The 27,259-nt window shown below is 43.7% G+C and overlaps 1 protein-coding gene across 2 annotated transcripts in view; it reads left to right on the top strand.

Annotated features, from left to right (window-relative positions):
• Window positions 1-27,020, top strand: part of UBN2 (ubinuclein 2) — a 371,797-nt gene extending 344,777 nt beyond the window's left edge. The window contains exons 14-15 of one of the 2 annotated variants that reach the window (XM_030207117.1): window positions 13,713-13,802; window positions 19,628-27,020. In XM_030207117.1, coding sequence (XP_030062977.1) covers window positions 13,713-13,802; window positions 19,628-19,674 — 137 coding nt within the window. In that variant the 3' untranslated portion in view covers window positions 19,675-27,020. Of the gene's footprint in view, window positions 1-13,712; window positions 13,803-19,624 lie in introns of both variants that reach the window. The other variant, XM_030207109.1, reaches the window with a different exon arrangement.
• Window positions 27,021-27,259: the final 239 nt, after the last annotated feature.

Here is a 27,259-nt window from a genome sequence, read left to right as displayed (position 1 = left end):
ACCTTTGGTCTTTCCCAGTATGGCAAGTACTTATGTACTTATAATGTGGCTTCTTGGAGGCTCAGTTTAACTTTTCTGTATATATTTGTATTTTTAATTTGTTGTCACTTATTCTGTAGTCTCGAAGTGGCTATCTAGGTTCTAAGTGTGTGACTGAAACCAGATATTCTGTTAGCATGTAGACTCATATGTAGGGATGTTTAGTAATCTGACTTGTTTAGTTTTCCCTTTAGGTATGTTGATTTTCTAGAACAGGCTTGTCCAAGTTCAGTCCCCAAGGGCCACAAGCAGACCAGGTTTTCAGGATATCTCTAATGAATTTGCATATTAATCTAGTAACTACTTTACTCTTTCTAGTTCTTATTACATAACTTTATTGAAACCTCTAAGCATTAAACATATAAAAAGATTTTTTTTATATACAATATTGACTTCACACTTCTTAGCATTCACTCCACTATGTCTTTCATACAATCACATGGGTACTCTCGACCACAATACATCTTTTTTTTTCCTTTTACGTATTCCCTATGACAATTTCCATACAGTTATACTTTATTCAAAATACATTAATGCACTGTTGCTATCATTAGTATTTGCAGAGTTCTTTTCTTAACAAATGTCAGAACAAAGAACAAATGTCCGACTGTTTCAATTACTGTGCATCAGTGTCCACTTATCTCAGCATAGTATTGGAGTGAGTCCAATCCCTATGAAAATCTCCATATATCATCATGACCAAGTCTTCCAATTGTAATGTTCTTAATCCAAAGGCAACCAGTCTTCTCTTCTGTCAGTTCAGTTCTTTTCCCAAAGCCACAGGCAAATCTGCTTCTCAAATCACCAACCACTTAAAACGCCGTCAAACCCTACAGAAGACTGTGTTTCGCTAAATGCATCATCAGGGGTTTTAACTGAAAAATGTAGATTAACATTACTCACAACCTATTAATTGTATCTCTAACCCTCCCTTATTTAACCCCAAATTTAAAACAACCTCTTCACACCTCATACTTTTAAATTATTCTCTTAGCTGCATTACCCCGGGGCGAGCTTCCAGCCGATGGCAGGAGCAATGGCGCCACTAAGCTTAATGCTTGGAGGTTTCAATAAAGGCATGTAATAAAAACTAGAAAGAGTAAGGTAGGTACTAGATTAATATTAATTTTCACTGTAACTAAATTGAAATAGTGATACTCAGAAAGTGATTTGTATAATGAATATGCATGAGAGAGATCTGTATACAATGGATGTAGTGGGCGTGCAAATATTTCTAATGCATATGCGTTAGGGATATCCTGAATACCTTGTCTGCAGCCCTCAAGGACTGAACTTGGACAAGCCTGTTCTAGAACCTTTTTCATAGTGGTGCCACCTTCCCCTAGTGGCAGTCTTGTAGTACTATTACTGGAGGACTGTTATTGCTTTTATGCAAAAGCGTAGCTAGGTGGGGCGCAGGGGGAGCGGTCGCTCCCCCAAACAGATTTTTAGAAGAGATGGTGCCTAAGCGCCAAATGCCTGCCAATAGCGTTCTCTGCCTCCTCCCTCCCGCGTGAGTCTTGCACCTACTCTCCTGTCGCTTCCGCTCACTCTCTCCCATCAGCGTGGTCACTCGTTTTTAAAGCCCTGAAGACTTCTCCCTCCGACACTGGCGATTGACATAGCCAGCCTTCAGCCAGCGTCGGAGCCTCTCCTCAGGCGCGTCCCGCCTCTTCTAATGCAACTTCCTGTCTTCCAAAGAGGTGGGACGCGCCTAAGGAGAGGCTCCGACGCTGGCTGAAGACTGGCTATGTCAGTCGCCGGTGTCGGAGCGAGAAGTCTTCAGGGTTTTAAAAACGAGCGACCGCGCTGATGGGAGAGAGTGGGCAGAAGAGACAGGAGTATATGCAGGAGGGCAGTGAAAATAACCACGCGGACGGTAGAGCGGGCGAAACATGTAAGACTCGGGGGGGGGGGGGCTGAGAAGGGAGAAAGGCTCAGTTCCACTCCTGTCTATTAAACCTTCTTGGGCAGCTATCTAATCCGTTGTAAGCAAGGAAGCCAGTTTGGTTATTCTGTTTGTACTCCCCTCACACACTTGTCATTGCCGTTCACTCGGAACAAAGCAAGCAAACTTATGAGGTGCTGCATCCACCTTGTAATTTTGTTATTGTTGGTCCATCTATAACAAGTCTAAAGCTGTTTCAGTTGGATAGGAAGTTTCTTAAAAGGTGGAGGAGAAAAGAAATAACAATTGAATATCACTAAAACAGCTTCAAAAATTATTATAGCCGGTAGAAACCGCAATTATAAACTCTATAGGTTCAGCTCATTTTTCTTCACTGTTCACTGATAGGGACATAGGGGCACTAGTAGAAAGGGGGGTAAGGAGATAGGGACATAAAGAGGCACTACTGGAAGGGGGAATGGAAATATGGGGAGAAGGGTGGAAAAGGGGTGAGATGGGGAGAAAGAGGTAATGCTGGAAAAAGGGGCAAGATGGGGACACAGGACAATGTTAGAAAAAGGGAGAGATGGAGACACCAGGAGGGCAGATATTAGAAAAGGGGGAGATGAGGAGACCAGGTAGGCTTGTGCTGAAAAGGGGGGGAGATGGGGACACAGAAAGGGCAGAAGCTGAACTTGGGGGTAGGATTCGGACAAGGGACACAGAAGGGAGATACTAGACAGGACAAATAGTGGTGCAGAGGAAAGAAGGATGGTGCACTTGGACACAGAAGAAATGTCAGATGGGCAAGAGACCCTGTAAAGGCAGTAGAAACAGATAAAAACAGAAAAGAGACAGTGGGACCAAAGCAAATGAGAAAATACAGTAGAAAAAGGTATTTTATTTTGAATATGATTTTAGGAATATGACAGTATTTAAAAATGCACATCTCCGATGTCTTCAAATTAGCAACCCTGCAGGTTTCTGGGTGCATTTTCTTAAGTAATTTTGAATGTACTGCAGCACAGATTTTGATGGGTAGACCAGGGACTGCAAATCCCACATGAATTTGGGATGTCAGTTCACACTAGGACTGGTTGAAAAATCTCCCTTCTGGAGCTTGGTCACTTGGCAGCTCTATGCACAGCTATTTGATAGTGGGGACATAAAACGAAAGGTCAGTGCCAACAGATGTAGAGAAGGAAAGGAAGAAGACAAGAGGAAAGAGAAGAAATGGAAAGACCAATCTGGAAAAGAATTTGTATGGCTGACTCGTGGAACATGGAAAAAAAGACTGGAACCAGCCAAATTCCCAGACAACAAAGGTAGAAGAAAATTATTTTTATTTAATACTTTGTAAGGACTGAGATGTACCTGCTTTGTAAAAGGTACATTTTTTTCTATTTTTATTTTGCAAAGTACAGGAGAAAATGCATTTCTGTTTCTTTTTTACCAGTATTGCACTGTTTATAGAGTCTTGGCTTCCTTGGGCACAGAGGAGGGGGGTGGTCTCTATTTCAATTTTTGTTGTTGTTGTTGCTCTGTATTCTGTATTAGATTGGTAGCATGGAATGTTGTCACAATTTGGGTTTCTGCCAGGTGCTTGTGACCTGGGTTGGCCACTGTTGGAAACAGGATACTGGGCTAGATGGACCATTGGTCTGACCCAGTATGGCTACTCTTATGTTATATAGATGAGGGTCTGTCCATGTTCTGCATGTGTGACTGAGGTGAAGGATTCTGCTAGCATGTAGTGTCTGTGTAGGAGTGTGTAACAGTGCAGCTTGTTCCAGTTTCCCAACAGTAGGTGTATTGGTGCTCCAGAGCCCAGTGTAATATATATGGCACTGTCTTTTCATAGGTAGATTAGGGCTGGTATGGTGTGGTGAGTTTTGTGTTCTAGGGCAGTGTTTCCCAAATTGGTTCTTGCCAGTCAGGTTTTCAGGCTATCCACAATAAATATGCATGACATTGATTTGCATATACTGCCTCCATTACATGCAAATCTTTTTCATGCAGATTCATTGTAGATAGCTTGAAAACCTGAATGGCAAGAGGGTGCTCCAGGACCACCTAGGGAAACACTTCTCTTGGTCCCAGTGTAATATTTATAGCACAGTCTTTTCATACGTGGATTAGGGCTGTTATGGTGTGGTTAGTTTTCAGTATAGGTTTTGGGTGTCTTTTTGCAGGGGTTTGTGTTATTTCACAAAGTGTCTAGCTCTATTTGAATGTAGGCTGTGGGGCAAGGGCTACCTTTGGTGGCCTTTGTCACCCAAAATAAAAATGCTCAAGACTAGTGTTCTTCACATCCTGTAGAATCACTTCACAAACAAAAGCCCATTTGATTTAAACAAGGTGTCTAGCAGTGGAAGGAATGTGTGTGCTATTCCTGAGGTGATGGTCACGATTTGAATAGTTTTACTTTGTAGTTAAGAAGACAGGTTGCCTGCTAAGGCCAGTCCAGGGACCTCTTCTGTGTCCTGCCTCCTGATGTAACTTACTGTTTCCTTGTAGGCAGGACGCAACAGAGACAGCCAGTACTAATCAGTGCCTGCTACAGCCCCTGAGCAACAACACAGACACTGTTGTCTAGCTGATACCAACCGGTGCCTATTTTATAAAAGTCTGCTCCCCCTGAGATCAAAACCTGGCTAGGCCTCTGCTTATATGGCAGCTTGAACCCCCTAGAGGTGCCATTTTGAAGAAGGGAGCCACCAGGGTAAGAGCAATTGATCCTTATGTAGGCGGACTGGATGGCTAGAAGGGAACTAACGTGGGGGAGTGTCAAGGCAGGGGGGGTGTACAATGATGCAGGAGGGGGGGTGCCGAAGCAAAAGTTGGCTCAGTCCTTTGAGCTAGCCCTGTTTGGATGGGGGCTCGGCAGACCACCATAGGTTTGGTTAGTCTGTCTTGCAGAATCTTTCAGATTTGTAATCCAACTCCATCATCTCTATAGGGTCCTATATTATGATTTCCAGGTTCGTTAAAAACAAAAGAGGAAAATGTCTGGTTGCCACAGAAAAAAAGTTCTACTTGTTGACATTAGGTTTTCCTTTGCTCCCTCTTTGTTAACAAGGGAATCTATACCTAGAGATGCTCCTGTATGGAGACTATCATGATTGTCTTCCGAGAAAGCAAAGTTGCTTACCTGTGACAGGTGTTCTCCAAGGACAGCAGGATGCTGATCCTTTCAAAACCCACTCACCTCTTGCATGTGTGCTATTAGTAGATGGATATGTATGATTGTTATATTGCTTTATTATGATTTTATATATATATTTTAGGCCATGATACCTTGGATAATTTTGTCAAATTAAAAGTCTATAAGATTTATAAATAAAATTGGCTTCCCTTAGTATAAGCTTTGTACCAAACAGATGGCTCAGGAAATTATGTACATGCTCAATAAAGCATTGAAAGCTGTTAAGCTATATTTATGCTACTCCAATCTGTGCTCCATTGGTTGTCATGCATGTGTAAGAAAATTTCTCCAAGGACAAGCAGGCTGCTTGTTCTCACTGATGGGTGACGTCCACGGCATCCCCCTCCAATCGGAATCTTCACTAGCAAAGACGTTTGCTAGCCCTCGCGCGCCCATGCGCACCGCGCATGCGCGACCGTCTTCCGCCCGAACCGGCTCGTGTTCGTCAGTCTTCTTTTGACGGTCGTGTTTTGCCGCCGTTTCGTGCCCCTCAGAAGACCTCGCGCGTCTTTCGAGTTTTCTAATTTTCTGTGTTTTAAAAAAAAAGGAAAGGTTCCCTTTTCCCGTATTTCTAGTTTTCTTTTTTCCCCAGCGTAAGTTTCCTTTCGCTTTCGGGTAGCGGCCTTGTTGGCCGCCCATACGGGTTTTTTCTCCCCTTTTTCTTGGTGCCTCTTGTCATCATCGCGAACTTTGATTTCGCCAGCACGATTTTTCCGCCCATGTCATCGAAGCCTTCCAGCGGCTTCAAGAAGTGCACCCAGTGCGCCCGGATAATCTCGCTCACTGATAGGCACGCTTCGTGTCTTCAGTGTCTGGGGGCTGGGCACCGCCCGCAGGCCTGTAGTCTTTGTGCTCTTCTACAGAAGAGGACTTGGGTAGCGAGATTAGCCCAGTGGAACGTTCTGTTCTCCGGCGCTTCGACGGCCTCAGCATCCCGGGATTCGTCAAGTGCATCGGCGTCGGCAGCACCGAAGTCTTAGGGAAGTGCATCGACGTCGACGGCATCGAGGCGTATTCCTCCTGCATCGACGGTACCGAGACTTCGGAAGAGGGCGTCGGTGGTACCGGGACCCCCGCTGGTGTTGATGTCGGATGGTGGTGCTTTGTCTGGAGTGCAGGTGAGGGCTGTCCATTCCCCTGCTGGTGGCGGTGAGCCTTCGGGTAGGTCTCCTCCTGCCCTGAGGGCTCCTGCGGTACAGCCCCCCTGGGATCGACCTTCTTCGGCCCCGGCCCCGAGGAAGCGACGTCTGGATTCTACGTCCTCCTCGGTACCGGGGAGCTCCGGTGACATGCTTCGCTCGAAGAAGTCAAAGACGCATCGTCACCGGTCACCTTCCCGAATTGGTACCGAGAGCTCTGGGTCGCCGAGGGAGTCGGCACCGGGAGGACCACTCACCCTCCATCCAGGAGGTGTCGATGCGCTCTACCCCGGACAGCCCGGTACCGCCTCCGTGCCCGGAACAGGTTTTGACTTCGACGCCTGCACCGGCTTCTCAGCCTTTCTCCATAGCTGTTCTGCACGAGAGTCTCCGGGCCATTCTTCCTGGCATCCTGGAAGAGTTGTTGCGCCCTTCTCCGGTACCGGGGTGCCTGCGCCACCGGTGCCGTCAAGTGAGGCGACAGCTGGCCCTTTGCCCGGGGTGAGGTCCCCGGTGCCGCTTGCGGCTTCGGCTGCCTCCCAGGTGGACTCCCCGATGACGTCGGGGGAGGGAGCTTCGCCGCTGCCGGCCAGGGAGTCCACCTCTCAACGCTCCCACCGTGGCCGGGTTTCCACGGAGTTGAGACAGGCGCGACTTCAGACGCAGGTTCGTGAACTTGTGTCTGATACCGACGACAAGACCTCGTGGGAGGAAGAGGAGAACATCAGATATTTCTCTGACGAGGAGTCTGATGGTCTTCCTTCTGACCCCACTCCCTCCCCTGAAAGGCAGTTTTCTCCTCCCGAGAGTCTGTCTTTCTCGGCCTTTGTCCGGGAGATGTCTACGGCCATCCCCTTCCCAGTGGTCGTGGAGGATGAGCCAAGGGCTGAAATGTTTGAGCTCTTGGACTCTCCTTCTCCACCTAAGGAAGCGTCCACAGTACCCATGCATCATGTCCTAAAAAAGACATTGCTGGCAAACTGGACCAAGCCACGAACTAATCCCAACATTCCCAAGAAGATAGAGTCCCAGTATCGGATCCATGGGGACCCAGAGCTGATGTGCACTCAGTTGCCTCTCGACTCTGGTGTGGTGGATCTGGCCCTGAAGAAGGCTAAGAGTTCTAGGGAACATGCTTCGGCGCCCCCGGGCAAAGACTCCAGAACCTTAGACTCCTTTGGGAGGAAGGCCTATCATTCTTCCATGCTCGTGGCCAAGATTCAATCATACCAGCTCTACACGAGCATCCATATGCGGAATAATGTGCGGAAGCTGGCGGACTTGGTGGACCAGCTCCCTTCTGAGCAAGCCAAGCCGTTTCAGGAGTTGGTCATGTAGAAAATTCCTGGCCAGAGGGGTATTTGATACCTTTGATGTTGCGTCCAGGGCCGCTGCTCAAGGTGTGGTGATGCGCAGACTCATGGCTGCGTGCCTCCAACCTGGAGAATAGGATCCAGCAGCGGATTGCAGACTCCCCTTGCCGAGCGGATAACATTTTTGGAGAAAAAGTCGAACAGGTGGTAGAACAGCTCCACCAGCGGGATAACGTTTTCGACAAATTCTCCCGTCGGCAGCCTTCAGCATCTACCTCATCGGGTAGACGTTTTTATGGGGGAAGGAGGGCTGTTCCCTACTCTGCTGGTAAGCGTAGGTACAATCCTCCCTCTCGACAGCCTACGGCCCAGGCTAAGCCCCAGCGCGCTCGCTCTCGTCAGCAGCGTGCGCCTCAGCAAGGCCCCACAGCTCCCCAGCAAAAGCAGGGGACGAGCTTTTGACTGGCTCCAGCAGAGCATAACCGAGACCAAAGTATCAGTGCCGGACGATCTGCCGGTTGGGGGGAGGTTGAAAGTTTTTCACCAAAGGTGGCCTCTTATAACCTCCGACCGTTGGGTTCTTCAAATAGTCTGGCAAGGATACGCCCTCAATTTGGCCTCCATGCCTCCAAATTGCCCACCGGGAGCTCAGTCTTTCAGCTTCCAGCACAAGCAGGTACTTGCAGAGGAACTCTCCACCCTTCTCAGCGCCAATGCGGTTGAGCCCGTGCCACTGGGGCAAGAAGGGCTGGGATTCTATTCCAGGTACTTCCTTGTGGAAAAGAAAACAGGGGGGATGCGTCCCATCCTAGACCTAAGGGCCCTGAACAAATATCTGGTCAAGGAAAAGTTCAGGATGCTTTCCCTGGGCACCCTTCTTCCCATGATTCAGGAAAAAGATTGGCTATGCTCTCTGGACTTAAAGGATGCTTACACGCATATTCCGATACTGCCAGCTCACAGACAGTATCTCCGATTCCGTCTGGGAACACGTCACTTCCAGTACTGGGTGCTACCCTTTGGGCTCGCCTCTGCGCCCAGGGTGTTCACAAAGTGCCTGGCTGTGGTAGCAGCAGCGCTCCGCAGACTTGGAGTGCACGTGTTCCCTTATCTCGACGATTGGCTGGTGAAGAACACATCCGAGGCAGGAGCTCTACAGTCCATGCAGATGACTATTTGACTCCTGGAGCTACTGGGGTTTGTGATAAATTATCCAAAGTCCCATCTTCTCCCAGTACAGAAAGTCGAATTCATAGGAGCTCTGCTGGATTCTCGGACGGCCCGTGCCTATCTTCTGGAGACAAGGGCCAACAATCTGTTGTCCCTCATCTCCCGGGTGCGAGCGTCCCAGGAGATCACAGCTCGTCAGATTTTGAGATTGCTTGGCCACATGGCCTCCACGGTTCACGTGACTCCCATGGTTCGTCTTCGCATGCGATCTGCTCAATGGACCCTAGCTTCCCAGTGGTTTCAGGCTGCTGGGGATCTAGAGGACGTGATCCACCTGTCCACGAGTTTTCTCGAATCCCTGCAATGGTGGACGATTTGGTCCAATTTGACTCTGGGACGCCCTTTCCAAATTCCTCAGCCGCAGAAAGTGCTGACTACGGATGCGTCTCTCCTGGGGTGGGGAGCTCATGTCGATGGGTTTCACACCCAGGGATGCTGGTCCCTCCAGGAACAAGGTCTACAGATCAATCTCCTGGAGTTGCGAGCGGTCTGGAACGCTCTGAAGGCTTTCAGAGATTGGCTGTCCCACCAAATTATCCAAATTCAGACAGACAACCAGGTTGCCATGTATTACATCAACAAGCAGGGGGGGCACCAGATCTCGCCCCCTGTGTCAGGAAGCCGTCAGCATGTGGCTGTGGGCTCGCCGTTACGGCATGTTTCTCCAAGCCATATACCTGGCAGGCGTAGACAGGCTGAGTAGGATTATGCAACCTCACGAGTGGTCGTTCAACTCCAGAGTAGTGCGCCAGATCTTCCAAGTGTGGGGCACCCCCTTGGTAGATCTCTTCGCATCTCGAGCCAACCACAAGGTCCCTCAGTTCTGTTCCAGACCTCAGGCCCATGGCCAACTGGCATCGGATGCCTTCCTCCTGGATTTGGGGGAGGCCTACTGTATGCTTATCCTCCCATACCTCTGGTGGGGAAGACTTTGTTGAAACTCAAGCAGGACCGAGGCACCATGATTCTGATTGCTCCTTTTTGGCCGCGTCAGATCTGGTTCCCTCTTCTTCCGGAGTTGTCCTCCGAAGAACCGTGGAGGTTGGAGTGTTTTCCGACTCTCATCACCCAGAACGAAGGGGCGCTTCTGCATCCCAACCTCCAGTCTCTGGCTCTCACGGCCTGGATGTTGAGAGCGTAGACTTTGCCTCTTTGGGTCTGTCGGAGGGTGTCTCCCGTGTCTTGCTTGCTTCCAGGAAAGATTCCACTAAGAGGAGTTACTTCTTTTTATGGAGGAGGTTTGTCGTCTGGTGTGACAGCAAGGCCTTAGATCCTCGCTCTTGTCCTACACAGACCCTGCTTGACTACCTTCTGCACTTGTCTGAGTCTGGTCTCAAGACCAACTCTGTAAGGGTTCACCTTAGCACAATCAGTGCATACCATTACCGTGTGGAAGGTAAGCCGATCTCGGGACAGCCTTTAGCTGTTCGCTTTATGAGAGGTTTGCTTTTGTCAAAGCCCCCCATCAAACCTCCTACAGTGTCATGGGATCTCAATGTCGTTCCCAGCTGATGAAACCTCCTTTTGAGCCACTGAATTCCTGCCATCTGAAGTACTTGACCTGGAAGGTCATTTTCTTGGTGGCAGTTACTTCAGCTCGTAGAGTCAGTGAGCTTCAGGCCCTGGTAGCCCATGCTCCTTACACCAAATTTCATCATAATAGAATAGTCCTCCGCACTCACCCTAAGTTCTTGCCGAAGGTGGTGTCGGAGTTCCATCTGAACCAGTCAATTGTCTTGCCAACATTCTTTCCCCGTCCGCTGCACACATTGGACTGCAAAAGAGCATTGGCCTTCTATCTGGAGTGGACACAGCCCAACAGACAGTCCGCCCAAATGTTTGTTTCTTTTGATCCCAACAGGAGGGGAGTGGCTGTGGGGAAATGCACCTTATCAAATTGGCTAGCAGACTGCATTTCTTTCACTTTCGCCCAGGCTGGACTGGCTCTTGAGGGTCATGTCACGGCTCATAATGTTAGAGCCATGGCAGCGTCAGTGGCCCACTTGAAGTCAGCCACTATTGAAGAGATCTGCAAGGTTGCGACGTGGTCATCTGTCCACACATTCACATCTCATTACTGTCTGCAGCAGGATACCCGACGCGACAGTCGGTTCGGGCAGTCAGTGCTTCAAAATCTGTTTGGGGTTTAGAATCCAACTCCACCCCCCTAGACCCAATTTTTATTCTGTTCCAGGCTACACTCTCAGTTAGTTGGATAAGTTGTTAGGTCAATCTCAGTTATGTCCTCGCCGTTGCGAGGCCCAATTGACCATGTTTGTTGTTTTGAGTGAGCCTGGGGGCTAGGGATACCCCATCAGTGAGAACAAGCAGCCTGCTTGTCCTCGGAGAAATCGAATGCTATATACCTGTAAAAGGTATTCTCCGAGGACAGCAGGCTGATTGTTCTCACAAACCCGCCCGCCTCCCCTTTGGAGTTGTGTCTTCCCTTGTCTTTGTCTTGCTACATACGGGACTGACGAACACGAGCCGGTTCGGGCGGGAAGACAGTCGCGCATGCGCGGTGCGCATGGGCGCACGAGGGCTAGCAAACGTCTTTGCTAGTGAATATTCCGATTGGAGGGGGATGCCGTGGACGTCACCCATCAGTGAGAACAATCAGCCTGCTGTCCTCGGAGAATACCTTCTACAGGTATGTAGCATTCGCTATATCCTGGTGTCCCGTCCAAGTAACTGTTTACAGGTAAGCAACTTTACTAATTGTCAAATAAATGTGAACTGTTGCACAGAACTCAAAACTTATGTTGAACTACCAAATGAGCAAGTTAGGAAGCATTTTGCAAGAACTACTTTTAAAGTAAAGTGAAGAAATCAGGCAAACTAGATGGCCCAAACATCTGTAGGGATAGTCTCCCTCATTCTATAACTTGGCGCCTAAATTTAAACACATTTGGGTGTTTTTAAAATACTAGTACCTAGGCACGTAAGTGCTAGATGTGTTCTGTTCTATAAATGACGCACACAACTCGCTTAGGTGCCCTTTTACTAAAGCACAGTAGGCTTAATGTGGGCCTACCGTGCACTACCACAGGACACGCTGAGGTATCTTGTGGTAGTTTCCTGCTCAGAATGCACTAATCCTGAGCTGGAAAATATTTTTTATTTTCTAGCATGGGAGGAATGCTAATTTTGTAGTACAGGCACATTACTACACACTACCTGATTAGCATTGGGAGTAGTGCAGAAGCCCTTACTGCCTCCTAAATAGGAGGAAAGTAGGGCTTGTCCATTACCAAAAATTATGGCACGATGCCCATTTTACTGTTGCACTAAACGTGGCCACTGCATGGAGAAAACCCACACACACCGCTGAACACTTTTTAGCGCGGCTTGGTAAAAGGACCTCTTAGTGTGTAAATGCAAAAGGGAAGGGGTATGAGCAGGACCAACATTTACTCATATATAATTTAATACCATAAATTATGTGCTGATGTGTCAAATTTAGGCACAGGCATTTACACCTGCTATTGAGATGGCATAAGTGGCCTGCCAAAATGTAGGTACATAGATGTCAACTTAGGTTGGTATTCTGTAATCTTAGCTCTCAGATGACGTTATAGAATTAGCACTCAGAGTACTGCATCTAGGTACCTAACTTCTGGTGTCAAGTTATAGAATTGCCCTCAATGAGCGTTTCCATTTCCCAGGGGAGTCCTTACTGCCACCTATTTAGGAGGCAGTAAGGGCTCCAGCAGTAACAGCTGCCCAATTACTGCAGAACTTGGTAAGTGTATTCTGTAAAGTTCTTTGTGAAAAATTCATGGATGTGGCCATGGGTGAGTCATGGACGTTTCTAAAATCTATGCACACTTAGTCGCCGGCATTTATACCAAGTTTTATTTGGCATAAATACCTACGACTAAATGTTGTTGCGTGGACGGGCGCTAGGCATATTTTCTAAACTTCACCTAACTTTAGGTGTAGTTTATAGAATATGCCTAGGTTTATTTTTTTATGGCACCATATTTATCAATTTATTTATTTGTATCCCACATTTTCCCACCTCTTTGCAGGCTCAATGTGGCTTACAATGTATCGTTCTTGGTGGTAATAGATTAGAACGTAATCACTTATTGTTACATAGAGATATTGAATAACATATTAGAAGGTTAGAGCAAGCAGATGTTATAAAAGTAGTTACTTATTGTTAAATATAGATTTTGATTGCTATAGTAGAAGTATAAAGCAAGCAGATATTATAAAAAAGTTCTGAGTAAGGCGTGGAAGATCTATACATTTATATTTGTTATTCTGTGTGGTATGCCTTCTTAAAAAGATGGAATCTAGTCCTTTAATACCAACATATAGAGCAGTATGTTTCAGTGAACTGCTTAAGAGTGGAGCCGGACACATTATGATGCTTTGCCATATTATACTGTCAGACTTTTCTTGGTAATTAATATCTAGCTGGTTAACAGCATGTCCATTTACCTCTAAACAACTGACAGAAGCTGCCTCAGTCATTACTGTTATGTAATTGAGTCAGACAGTTAGTTTTTATACTTATAAAGCGTTGTAGCAAAATGTCATTTATGGGATATAGAATAAGATTTGCCCAATCCTTGCCAGTAAATGTACATTAAAGAGGAAACAAATTATGATGCTCTTAATAAGTTCCAATCAACCAATGTTTGTACTACCATTGTAGGTAACAGAAGGGCAGTGGGTTCTAGTTGTTTGGTTGTTGCTTTGCTTTTTTTTTTTTTCAATGGATAACTTAGACTTACTGTTGCTTTTTTCTTTTGTGGCACTTACCAATCTGAGTTTCAGATACGAAGCTCCTTTCAGCACTGGGGATATCTTCACTTTATCTTTAATGCTTATAGTGTGTTTTGGATCTGTAATTCCTGGTTTGCTATCTCTCTCTTCCTCCTGTTTAGATCTACTGAAGGGTTTACAGACAAGTTCTCAACATGCAGCCAACCTCCCTCATTCCCCTCTACCTGTTCACTTGCAGCAAGGATACACAGGTAAGGGGCACCAAGGCACCAGTTTTTTTTCTTATGCCTTTCTCCTGGGTGCCTTTCCTAGAAAGATTCAATTCAATGGTTCCTCTTTGTAAGGAATTTTTTTTTTTTTATAACATGTCTGTCTGAGTGCTATACTGCAGGGCTGTGGAGTTGGTACACCAAACCTTCAACTCTGACTCCTCTATTTTTCTACTGTCTGCAGGGCCGGCTCAAGAGGTTGTGGCACCCCAGACCAATTTTTTGTTTTTGCACCCCCATGCCCCCACCTCTCACCCCATGCCCCCACCTGTCCCACCCCCTACGTTGAGGCCAAGCAAGTATCACACCACCGATGCGTATTAAAAAAACAGGAATATATACCATGCTGAAAGTGGACCCAAACAAAGATCGTTTTAGAAGCAGCGGGCACAGTTATTAAACATGCACATTTTATGCACAAACAAACATGAAAAATAAGGTAAAAAAAGAAGAGACAGGCTTGAAATCAAAACCAGAAGCAATTGCTAGAATCCAAACAAAGCTGTCTGGAACCATGCACCAATGCATGCAAGTGATGTAATAATGCATGCAATCAATGGCTGCAAATATATCGGTGTGCATGGGTGAGTCACTGAGTGCTAGTCAGAAGCGGCATGTATTACTTCCATTTCCATTCCCCAGAGACGGAAGAGCAGCCCCAATCACGCGATCCTTTCCTGAAATGCCAAGTGCCGCTGCCTCACACAGGACAGGAGCCCGAGGAAGCACTACAGCCTGCAGGCCAGACAGGTACAGAGGCAGTCCAGTGGCTTGGGTAGGGGCAGGCAGCACGAGGCACCGGTGGCAGGTTAGTAGAGGCGGCCGCAGGCGAACGCAAATTGCGTCCTCCAAAGCTCTGATCCGAACTTCTGAGAAAAAAAAGAGAGAGTGGTAGATGCTGAAGTTATTTAATTTATTTAGTAGGATTAGTTTACCACCTTTTCGAAGGAATTCATTCAAGGTGATGTACAGTAAGAATAAATCAAACATAAGCAATAGACAATTACAGCAGTAAAAATATTCAAACAAGAATACAAAGTATGGCATAGTATGCTACATTACAATGCCAACACAATATACAATAAAACATTTTAATATACAGCATAGGGTGTAAGCAAAGATGGAACATATAGACAGATAAGGTAGAGTAACAGGAGTAAGAAAATAAAGGACTAGTTACAATGTCAACACAATATGTAATGAAACATTTTAATAGACAGCGTAGGGCCATCCCTAGTACAGAATAGCTTTCAAGCCCACACTACAGGTGACACTGAATAAAGAAACACAGAATGCCCAATTTGGTCTTTTTTCTATCATTTTCTATATTACTAGGGTGTCAGATTAATTGGTCTAGCCAGTTTATCCATTTGTATCTTAACTATTGCACTGTCAACTTTCCAGGGTCGCTTCTCCCATCTCTCTCCTGTCATGTGGTCTCTTTGTTCTGTTTCAGGCGCACTGTGTGGCTCCCAAGACCCCCCCCCCCCCCCCCCCCCCCCCCCCCCCCCATCGGACTGTCCGTTCACTTGTCTCTTAGATTGTAAGCTCCTTGAGCAGGGACCGTCCCTCTATGTTAAATTGTACAGCGCTGCGTAACCCTAGTAGCGCTTTAGAAATGTTAAGTAGTAGTAGTAGTACTCCCACCGCCCTTTATCAAACAAATAGGTATTTACCAACTTGCAGAATTCTAAATAATTAGATTCCAGTCTGGCCACAACTACTACTACTACTACTATTTAGCATTTCTATAGCGCTACAAGGCGTACGCAGCGCTGCACAAACATAGAAGAAAGACAGTCCCTGCTCAAAGAGCTTACAATCTAATAGACAAAAAATAAATAAAGTAAGCAAATCAAATCAATTAATGTGAATGGGAAGGAAGAGAGGAGGGTAGGTGGAGGTGAGTGGTTACAAGTGGTTACAAGTCAAAAGCAATGTTAAAGAGGTGGGCTTTCAGTCTAGATTTAAAGGTGGCCAAGGATTGGGCAAGATGTAGGAGCTCAGGAAGTTTATTCCAGGCGTAGGGTGCAGCGAGACAGAAGGCGCGAAGTCTGGAGTTGGCAGTAGTGGAGAAGGGAACAGATAAGGATTTATCCATGGAGCGGAGTGCACGGGAAGGGGTGTAGTGAAGGATGAGTGTGGAGAGATACTGGGGAGCAGCAGAGTGAGTACATTTATAGGTTAGTAGAACAAGTTTGAACAGGATGCGAAAATGGATAGGGAGCCAGTGAAGGGTCTTGAGGAGAGGGGTAGTATGAGTAAAGCGACCCTGGCGGAAGATGAGACGGGCAGCAGAGTTTTGAACCGACTGGAAAGGGGAGAGGTGACTAAGTGGGAGGCCAGCAAGAAGCAGATTGCAGTAGTCTAAACGAGAGGTGACAAGGGTGTGGATGAGGGTTTTGGTAGAGTGCTTGGAAAGAAAGGGGCGGATTTTACGGATGTTGTAAAGAAAGAAACGACAGGTCTTGGCAATCTGCTGGATATGAGCAGAGAAGGAGAGAGAAGAGTCAAAGATGACCCCAAGGTTTCGAGCTGAGGAGAAAGGGAGAATGAGAGAGCCATCAACAGAAATAGAAAATGGGGGGAGTGGGGAGGTGGGTTTGGGGGGGAAAATGAGAAGCTCGGTTTTGGTCATATTTAATTTCAGGTGGCGTTGAGACATCCAGACAGCAATGTCAGACAAGCACGCTGAAACTTTGGTTTGGATGCAAGGTGAGATATCAGGGGTAGAAAGGTAGATTTGGGAGTCATCAGCATAGAGATGGTAGGAAAAGCCATGGGATGAGATTAATGAACCAAGGGAAGAAGTGTAGATAGAAAAGAGGAGGGGACCAAGAACAGAACCCTGAGGTACGCCGACAGGCAGAGGGATAGAAGTAGAAGAGGATCCACCAGAGTGAACACTAAAGGTGCGGAGGGAGAGGTAGGAAGAGAACCAGGAAAGGACAGAGCCCTGGAAACCAAGTGAGGACAGGGTATCGAGAAGTATGCTGTGATCGACAGTGTCAAAAGCAGCTGAAAGATCAAGAAGAATGAGGATGGAATATTGACCTTTGGATTTAGCCAGTAATAGGTCATTGGAGACTTTAGTAAGCGCAGTTTCGGTTGAGTGGAGAGGGCGAAAACCAGATTGTAGTGGGTCAAGAATAGCATGTGAGGAGAGAAAATCAAGGCAGCGGCGGTGAACAGCACGCTCAAGTAATTTGGAGAGAAAAGGAGGGAGATGGGTCGGTAATTAGAGGGACAAGTAGGGTCGAGTGAAGGCTTCTTAAGGAGAGGTGTGACCACAGCATGTTTAAAGGCAGCAGGGACAGTCGCAGTGGAAAGTGAGAGGTTGAGAATGTGACAGATAAAAGGAATAAGAGCAGGAGAGATGGCATTAAGAAGGTGGGTGGGAATGGGATCAGAGGAACAGGTGGTACATTTTGAGGAAGAAAGGAGAAGTGTAGTTTCCTCAATAGTAACTTCAGGAAAGGAGGAAAGGGAATGAGGGGAAGGAGAGAGAGGGGAACGGACTAGTGGAGGGAGAGGTGGTGAGGTAGAGAAAGCAAGGTTTATCTTTTGAACCTTGTTGTGAAAGAATTCAGCAAGGGTCTGAGGAGATAATGAAGGGGGAGTTGGGGGAGGGGGCACCTTGAGGAGAGAGTTCAATGTGGTGAAGAGAAGTCGAGGATTTAGAGCCAAGAGAGTTGGTCAGTTGGATATAATAATACTGTTTGGCACGTAAAAGAGCAGATTGGAAGGAGGTCAGCATGAACTTAAAGTGTAAGAAATCAGCAAGGGCTCGAGATTTCCGCCAGAGGCGTTTGGCGGAGCGGGTACAGGAACGTAGGTAGCGGATATTAGAAGTCAGCCAAGGTTGGGGTTTTGTACGCCTTACAGGGCGGGTCATCAAAGGTGCAAGAGTGTCTAAGGCAGAGGATAGAGTATTGTTGTAAGAAGAAACAGCTTCGTTGACAGACGTGGATGGTGCCACAGTAGAGAGGAGGTTTGAAACATGGGAGGATAGGGATGAAGGGTCAATATCGTGAAGATTCCTAGATAAATTAGATAAGATAGGACGGGACTGGGAGGGAGGAGATTTAAGTGTGAAAGTTATAAGATGGTGATCAGAGGAGGGAAGATCAGAGGCAAGGAAACTAGAGGGTGAACAGTTGGAGGAGAAGATGAGATCAAGACAGTGACCATTTTGATGAGTGGGGGAGGTGGAGCATAGTTGGAGATTAAAGGAGGACGTTAAAGCGAGTAACTTGGAAATATAAGAGTTGGAAGGATCATTAGCAGGAATATTAAAGTCACCAAGGATGAGAGAGGGGGAGGAAGGATCATGGAAGAAGGCAAGCCAGGCGTCAAAGTCACTGAGAAAGGATGAAAGGGACTTATCAGGGGGACGATAAATGACCGCTATTCGAAGAGGCAGAGGAGAGAAAAGGCGGATAGAGCCTGTTCCACATCCCGGGCGTCACTACAGAAAAAGCACAAGCCTGATGCCTCTGTACTGTTCTCATAACACATTGCATGCATTATTAAACAGTTGGCTATACAAGCCCAGTATTCAAAAGTTAGACACTCTCTTCCCTCGATTTCAAACTGTGTTTATTAGAAATTAGTAAACAAATAATTTACTACAGTAATTGAAACAAGAGGTGGATGAGTCCTTTGGTAACTGGATCCTGAATAAACTGACTGATTGAAAAGATGGATGTTGGATTTCTGAGTGGATGAATGTTGAATTACTGTAGAGCTAGATGGATGTTGAATTAGGGTAGTGGAATTAGAAGAGGTACAGAGAAGGGCGATGAAAATGATAAAGGGGATGGGATGACTTCCCTATGAGGAAAGGCTGAAGCGGCTCTTCAGCTTGGCGTAGACAGCTGAGGGGAGGTATGATAGAGGTATATAAAATAATGAGTGGAGTGGAATGGGTAGATGTGAATCGCTTGTTTACTCATTCTAAAAATACTAGGACTAGGGGGCACGCGATGAAGCTACAAAGTAGTAATTTTAAAACAAATTGGAGAAAATATTTCTTTACTCAACATGTAATTAAACTCTGGAATTCTTTGCCAGAGAATGAGGTAAAACTTAGCAAGTCTGGATATCTTCCTAAAAGAAAAGTCCATAAGCCATTATTAAGATGGGAAAATCCATTACTTATTTCTAGTATAAGCAGCATAAAATGTATTGCACTGTTGGAAACAGAATACTGGGCTTGATGGACCTTTGGTCTGTCCCAGTATGGCAATGCTTATGTTCTTATAACTTGAGAGAAATATGGATCTTGATCACCTTTGTGAAGGAATGTTGCACTTTGTGGATGGATTCATGCACTTTCCAAAGGTGGACAGGGGGAAAGAGAGGCTTGTGGACTACTTGCTCCTGAGCCCAAGATGGAGAATTCAGCATTGTTTTTTCAGTGGCTACATTTCTCCCTTGAAAATAACATAGATAGGTCTGAGAATACAATTTATTATGCCCACTACAGAAACAAGTGAATAAAACAATATCTCAGTAACCAGATTTAGAGTAATGAACATCCCTGCTATTAATTCTTTGATAGATCTCTATACCAGTGTATACTAGAGTGATTGAGAAATTCTAGTAGAGTAACGTATAAACAAGATAGTGTAAACAGCTGGAAAATGTTTTTGCCTTTCAGTTAAAGCATTGTCCATACTTAATATCGCAAGTTAGTTTGTATAAAGGCAAATGAAATAGATTGTAACTAAAATGGCTATAGATATATACTGCAGCTGATTTTTTTTCTCTTCTCTTTTTTTTTTTTTCTCTTAATCTGCCAGAAGGAGGCCAAAGTAAAGGAGATGCTAAGTTACAGCGGAAATCCCAGTGACTTCCATACAAGCAAAGGGAGCTCACAGCAGTTCTGACTAAATAGTCCCATGGAATTTGTCCAGAGAGTGGAAACAAGGTCACAGCGCTGCTGTTTTTTGTCAATGTTTACATATTCTGATCCCAAGCACTGTGGTGAGAGGAAACTAATACTTGATCAAAGCAAAAGGATGCGGCGATGAAGATGCTGGGGTCTCACATGGAACCCATTACCCACTCCCCCCCCCCCCCCCCCCCCCCACCTCGGTGGTTTGATCTGTTATGAAGAAGTACAAGGCTAATGAAACGCCAAGGTGGCTTTAAGACAGAGTTGTCAAATCCCACAGCAGCACACGTCTGTTTTTGAAAAGGGGTAACAGTTAAAATAGACTTAGTTCTAGAAAGTCCACTCCAGTGATGAGTTCCTGCAAAATAGATGAATTCTAATCCATAAAATGATTGTCATTCTACCAACTGGTGTTATCATTCATTATAAGACCATAAGTTTAGGACATAAACATTAACTTTAAGCGTGAAGCTTAGTGCACAACAATAAACCTCAGATTTCTCTGAAATTCAGATATTAGCTTTGCAGTTAACCTGTGTTGCTTCAGGACTTTGGAGAGTGACTTGATTCACTGGAGGGGTGCTCCGATTCTATATTGGGGTAATCTTTATCCCTAGCTTGCTGTTCTATTAAATTTAGGAATGTAGCTGGTCCTCATAATATGCTGCAGAATCAGTCCCATGTTAGACTGTTGAATCTAAACTTTTGTTCTCAGAGCAGATGAGCAAATGTTTCACAGAGCACACTTATACTTTTTAAGATAGTAATGTGCCATACATTCTCTCTCTCCTGACTTTTCCATTGCCTTATGCACCCTATGAAAGGGATACTGTGGATGCATGCTGTTTAGCATAAGAGGTCTTTCAAATGCCTTATAAGGCATGGAGGAGTGCTTCCTGGCTTCTACACCATAATAAAAGGATTGGGCTTATTTAATATTACTACTCAATCAACTTAATTTTTAAAATAAAATCTAATTAATTTTACAGTAATCCTTGGTGCCCAGATTGTCAGATCTTCATAGCATCAAATCCTGTCGCTGGCGATGGGTGTGGCTGGTGCCAAAGGATTTGCTGCCGTTTACCATTTTGAATGTAAGGGCTTATGGTAAAAAATTGATTTAAGAAATTACTAAATTTGTGTTGTCTGTGTTACCTGTGCTTTTTTGCAGCTATAAAAGGGAGTACAAAACTTTCTAATACCCTTCTACTGTTTTCTGTTTGTGGTGTTACCCTGTGTCTGTTTTTTTCTTTGATTTCTTTGTTAAATTCTTTGTAGTAGGCCTGGTGCTTGTATGTATTCATTTCTTCTCTACAACTACTGCTGTTTCTGATCATAATCTTCTAATAATCTTTGAGATTGGTTCCTTTAAATGTGTAGCTTCAGCTGAATAAAAAGGAATTTTAGCTGACCATAACGTTCAGGGAAGTTAATGTGGTAGAATTTTCATAACAACTTTATGAGGGAGTCTAGTATATGGAATATAATTGGTACTTTCTACTCAGGAGAAATCTAAGCTTCATATGAGAGTAGGTTATGAAGAACAAGATTGAAACTGCATTGTGAGGCTCTCACGGTGCCTTCCTTTACTTTGGGTGTGTCTTATTAGTCTTGTCAATCTCCTGCTTTTTATGAAAACTGCAAATTTCCACTTCATTTAAAAACTGTAGTTCTACAAGTCTTTACTTGAGAAAGCTTGTTTTACTACATATATCAAACCTCAGGGAGCAACAATTCTATGTTCTGACTAGTTATCGTAGCAGGCATAACCAAGAAATACCAGCTACAGCTACTCCTTTGCTGACATAATGGACTTCTCAGGCTGTATTATAAAATGTTGCATCTATTTCTGGTAGCTTTTAGGTTGTATGTGTATTAAAAAAAACAATAAGAAGAAATTCAACATAACTCAATGCTTATGTTTCTATATTTAGAAAATGGTTGTAAAAAATCAAGATTTGTGATTTCTTAGACAGTATCATGTGACCATGCATTATGAGGCTCTAACTAATGATAAGACAGCTTTAACAAAAATTGTATCACATTTAAATATCATTGGAATGTCAAATTGATTCGTGAAATGTACACTGAAAAAAAGATTGAAAGTTTACTATTTTTCAAGTTTAAAAACAAAATCTGAGCAAATTTAGACCTATGATGTTGAGAATGGTTCTAAGAGTACCCATTAAAGCTATCCATGAACACCCCAGTTGTTGAAAAAAAATCAAGGCCAAACATTTGGGCACATGTTAGAATCCATTAATTGACTGCAAATGTATATATTTATACTGGTGGTATGCTACTTGTGTTTCTATGTATATATATTTATGTAGAGAAAGAAACATACACACACACACATATCTAGCATAAAACTCTAAGTGCATGGCCAGCCCTGGGTCTCAAGTTTTAACACTGCTGCTCAAAAGATTTCAAGTTTGGGTCTCTTGTCTGGAGCCAGCAGAACTTTGATGTGTTGTAGAGATGATGTTCCAGCTCCTAGGAGCAAAGTTGGCTGTTGCTACTGTAGTGGCTCTTGCAAGCAGAAGAGCAGCTCTGAGGGTCTAGGTCCAGCCAGCAAAAGGGCCTCTGGTCACACAGGCATGCTGTCAAAGAGAAGATGATAAAGTAGGAGAAATTGAGGATTAAATTGATTATTCTCTTAATAAAAGAGCAATCAGAGTATAAAGACAACCTTGGCACTTCCAAAACATTGCAACTGACACTAAACCCAAAAACAAACTCAGGGTTATTTCTGAACTTTTAAAACCATTTACTAGGTTCTGAGCCTTCTTTTGGTACAGCTTTCTGAAAAGCTCCCTCATTCTTCTCACAGTGCATTTTGGATTACGTAGACTTCAAATAGCTCTTACTTTTAACAACAACAAAAAGGTAGGCTGTTGAGATCACCATGGCTTTGCATCTGCTTGTGTATCCTTCCTAGGATTAGTGCTATCCCCACCAAATTTTCAGCACATGTCACAGGCTCCAAGAGGTATTTGTAGGAGATCCACATATGTGTGTGTAGACACCTGATTAATCTGGAAAACAGCATCCACTGAAGTTAGCACTGAAATAACACAGCTGCAGTAATCAGCATTTATATATTGAAATAGACCTTTAGCTGGAAGATTATGCTAATATGCACAATATAAAATCACTACAGATATTAGGGGGAAAGCAGTAATTTAAAATTATCATCAATAAATCTCTGTAGCTGGCGTAATGACATAACAGTAAATAACCACTGTGTTTTGAGAGATGCGTATTTCTATTCTGTCTGGCCATTATAGTAGGCAGGAGCCTCATTGCTCTCTCACATTACAGCTTTTAAACGTTGCCATATCATGCAACCACATCCATGCCCGATCTTTTTATCGTTTGAATTTATAAAGAGATCTCAGTGAGAATGCCACCCTTCTCTAGGCCCACTTCTTTTCATTGTGTAACCAATGAAAGACTTCTGATTGCTTACGTCAATATTTCCTTTTTCCTCTGTACTATACTGAGGAATGTTTTGGATTAGTTATGCCTGTATTCACACCATAAAATCACATTTTTATCATATTCAAATTTAAACTGGCAAGATAACTCTGCCTTTGCCATTAAAAATGGTCTGGTTTTTTTTTTTCATCTTATAAACATACAAAGCATTCTTCAGAGGTGATATTGGCATATCTAATGTAGTTAGGTTTTTTCCTACTTCTGTTCAGAATTGTGATCTCTGTGTAGACACATCACTCTTTAGCATAGCAGTCCAAGCAAGCTAGAATTTTCCAGTCAACACAGATTGCACTATTAAATACGTAATTAGTGCTGACAAAGTCGGACCCGGATTTAGGCATAAGTAACATAGGCAATTGCCTATGGTGCCAAATATGAAGGTACCAAATAACCTGGGTTGAACAGGAGTCTGATTCTGCTGGCTTTAGGACCATGCTCTGTAATCTCTGGGGGAGAATCCTCGCCTCCCAACTCGTTCTCCAGCCTTCCTTAGGGATGCTGTCATCTTAAACTGGGCCCTGCAAATAGTACCCATGATTTTATGAAAAACTTGAGCATTTCTGAGAAAATAAGAAACAAAACATTGTTCTGCTTCCAATGGCAGTTTAAGTTAGAGTTATTTCGCTGCCTTCTATTTGTTTGCATACTGATTTTCTTTTCTGTTCATATAAAGATATGAAATAAGGGCAGAGTTAAATCTGTATGGTTTATTTATTTTCTAAATCTTATTTCCAAGACTTGCTTTTAGGTTTCTGTACCAAAAAGGAAGAATTTCATATACTTATGGGAAAACTTAGCTATTTGGAAAATTTGAGAACCTCACCTAGGGTTACTTTCATATTGGTATGGCTAGGTTTCAGGTACCTAGTGGGAAAGAATCTTCACACAGTTAATAATAATTGTTTTGCCATCTTGCTTAAAGATAATAGTTTTATACAGTGCAATATACACAACCTTCCAGTACACTTTGCAGTGTGATCTTTAAAATAAAAATGGAGCCATGAATCATGATTTCGTACTATGCTGTACAGAAATTTAGTAAACACTGTATGCTCTGTGTCTGTTATAATTTGTACAGGAGGAACGCAAATGTTATAACTTTACCAGTTGTGCATTGTACAGCATGGAGGTAATTCTATAAAGGATCTTTTTCCCATATATCCCAGTATATGTATGTAAAAGGGGTCATATAGAGTTACACAAAAAAATTCCAGACTATTCAAAACAGCCAATAATTCTTGGACCCTTTCAAATAAACAAAGCCGGGCACAAAATTGGATAAGGGAGGAAAAAGCCTCAGAACCCACCCAGAGCCACAAATGTCAGGCTTCCAGGATCACTGGGTAAAGTCACCTCATTGGCTGAAAAAACCTCCCTGTGTTAAGTTTGTCAGTACAACTTATATTGGTACTAAAGTTCAATTTTTTCAAAATATTTATATGTATTTCTTCTTTCAATATCAGAATCCAGTTCTTTCAGAACTAATTTCATAACAGTAAAACTCAGATGCAAACAGTGCAAAATAACCTTTAATACAGTCAACTTGCTCATCAAATGAAACAAAAGCATTTATCTGCAGGATATCTGTAGGCTAGTGAAGTGGTTCCTCTGATGGTGGCCACCATTTCACAATAGCTGCATCAGGGTTTACAGGACCATGTCTTCTAGAGAATAGAAAAACTTAATATCAAAATATTTTAAAATTGCATCATTCCTTTCTTGAAAATGGCCCCAATCTTACACAACTATACCCAAGCGCAATTCCCCACCAAAGAACTTTATTCATTCTAGTGCATATCATAACTTTTGACCTTTACTTATATATCAGAAAAACATTTAACAGAAAAAACACAATCACAAGAAATGTTGCCATTCATTTTTCATTGAGGTCAGTCGGTTCTTCTGAGCCCAAACAAAAAATCCACTCTTATTCACATCTCGCAGTAATGATCTATGGTCACTGCCCCTGGCCAATGGAGGCACATGATTTATAACACTGCATTGTACAGATGAAACTGCACAAATGTCACAAAATATTGTGCAATAGGCAGTGGACCGCACTTCTGTGTTCGATAATCCTCGTGCGGAATTGCCTTGTAGTCTGTCCCACATAAATCTTAGAGCATGGGCAAACAATAACATAAACCACATATTTAGTAGTGCATGACATTAGAAATTTTAACTTGTATTTCTTCTGTGTAGTAGGGTTTTGTGCCTTAAACATTTCTTATGCCCCAGTATAAATATTTTGAAAGAATTGAACTTTAGCACAGAATATAAAGTTGTACTGTCTTGAACGTAACACAGGGAGGTTTTTTCAGCCAAAGAGGTGACTTTACCCTGTATTCCTGGAATCCTGACATTTGTGGCCCCAGGTGGGTTCTAGGGCTTTTTCCTTCCTCATCCAATTATGTGCTCTGCATTGTTTATTGAAAGGATCCAAAAATGATTAACCGTTTCAAATAGTCTGGAATTTTTCTTGCATTATTGATATTTTGGTTCCAGTAGCTCTATGTTTTTCGTTATTGGTTCACGTCTTATAAATGACCTCATGCGTAAAAGAATATGCTTTGTAATTAGTCATGTACTATATCTGATTTTAAAGTATATGTGCTCAGAGGAGGAGTTTGGGTGGAGTAATGATTTATGAACATATATAAAATCTCCTTTTTCACCTGTACATTAAATACTAATTTAAACACCTGCTCCTAAGCAGGTGTAAATAGTCTGAGGCTTCAGTTTAGCCATTATTCCTACAGTATATGTACTAGTATAGGCTAAAAATAAGTGCCTACATGGCCTTCACACATAGGTGGCCTGTTACTAAATTACAGCCCATATGTTGTAAGTCAGTAGGTGATGCCAGTTGTAAGTGTAAGAGAGTTTGTTACGAAACAGCAGACGTATGAAGCTGATAGTTGTTTCTTACAGTCATTCAAACATAACATCTGTCTTACACATAAGGGGATATAACTTCTAGCATCTGTTAAGAATGAGTTAAGATTTGATTTGTGACTGACATTTTGAGGAATGAATAGCTTACCGGCCAAACGAAATGTCATCTATGCTTACGCAGTGCACATGTCAGTTGCCACTGTTTAGCATGGGAGCACAGAGCACATTAAATAAACTTCATTTATTTAGCCAATCCAGTGATCTGATTGATGCCTGGTGCTTTGTAATTAAACAACAATTCAGTTCCCGGGGTATATGCTGCGTCTGTTGAATAGTGGTTTCTGGAAAGGAATAATGACTATTAAAATCTAAAATATCTTTTTATGATGCCAAAGCAGTAAACAAACATTCTAGCCAATAAAATTTGTGAAGCAAAGTATTTGGAATGAAAATGAACATTTTGTTTAGCTGTTATCAATTTATTCCTTGCTTGGCTAGTCATTCTGTGGAAATGGAGAGATCTGGTTATGAGAGAACAGAGCAAAAATCTATTGTAGCAGTTATTCAGAAAAGGCACAACATGGTAATAAAAATTTCAAACAGGCACAATTTGGGGCCCTTTTACAAAGGCCCGGCAGTCTCTACATGCTTGCAGTGTGTGCCAAAACCCCTATCGCCAGGCTAGCATGCCCTCCTAGCGGTAATTTTGGATTTGGCGCTCGCCCATAGTGCCAGGACTCATTTGGCACGTGCTGACCGGTCACCGCAAGTGTAGTGCATGACCCCTTAACTACTAGATCAATGGATGGCATTAAGAGCTCAGGCCATATAAAGGCGTGTGCTGGTTTCAATTTTACCACAGACCCTTTTCCCAGACATGGTAAAAACACACAGCCACACTACGACAGGCCACTTTTTGCCATGGCTTAGTAAATGGACCCCTTTATTTCTTACGTACAATTACTTCTTTTTTTTTTTTTTTTAACTACCTTTCCCCCAATCAGGTGAGGCAGAAATGAAAAGGGAAACAAACGCCTCAAAACTGCTGCTTCACTTTAGGATACACACATCCTAGGTTTCCTCTTTTCAGTTTCCATGACATTCAGTATTCAGATGCAATAAACACTGCTTGGGTTTGTTTTTT

This window comes from Microcaecilia unicolor, chromosome 1, assembly GCF_901765095.1.
Source record: "Microcaecilia unicolor chromosome 1, aMicUni1.1, whole genome shotgun sequence".
NCBI classification, from domain to species: Eukaryota; Metazoa; Chordata; class Amphibia; order Gymnophiona; family Siphonopidae; genus Microcaecilia; species Microcaecilia unicolor.
The sequence above is the reverse complement of the archived record's forward strand: the minus strand, read 5'-3'. Positions and strand labels throughout refer to the sequence as shown.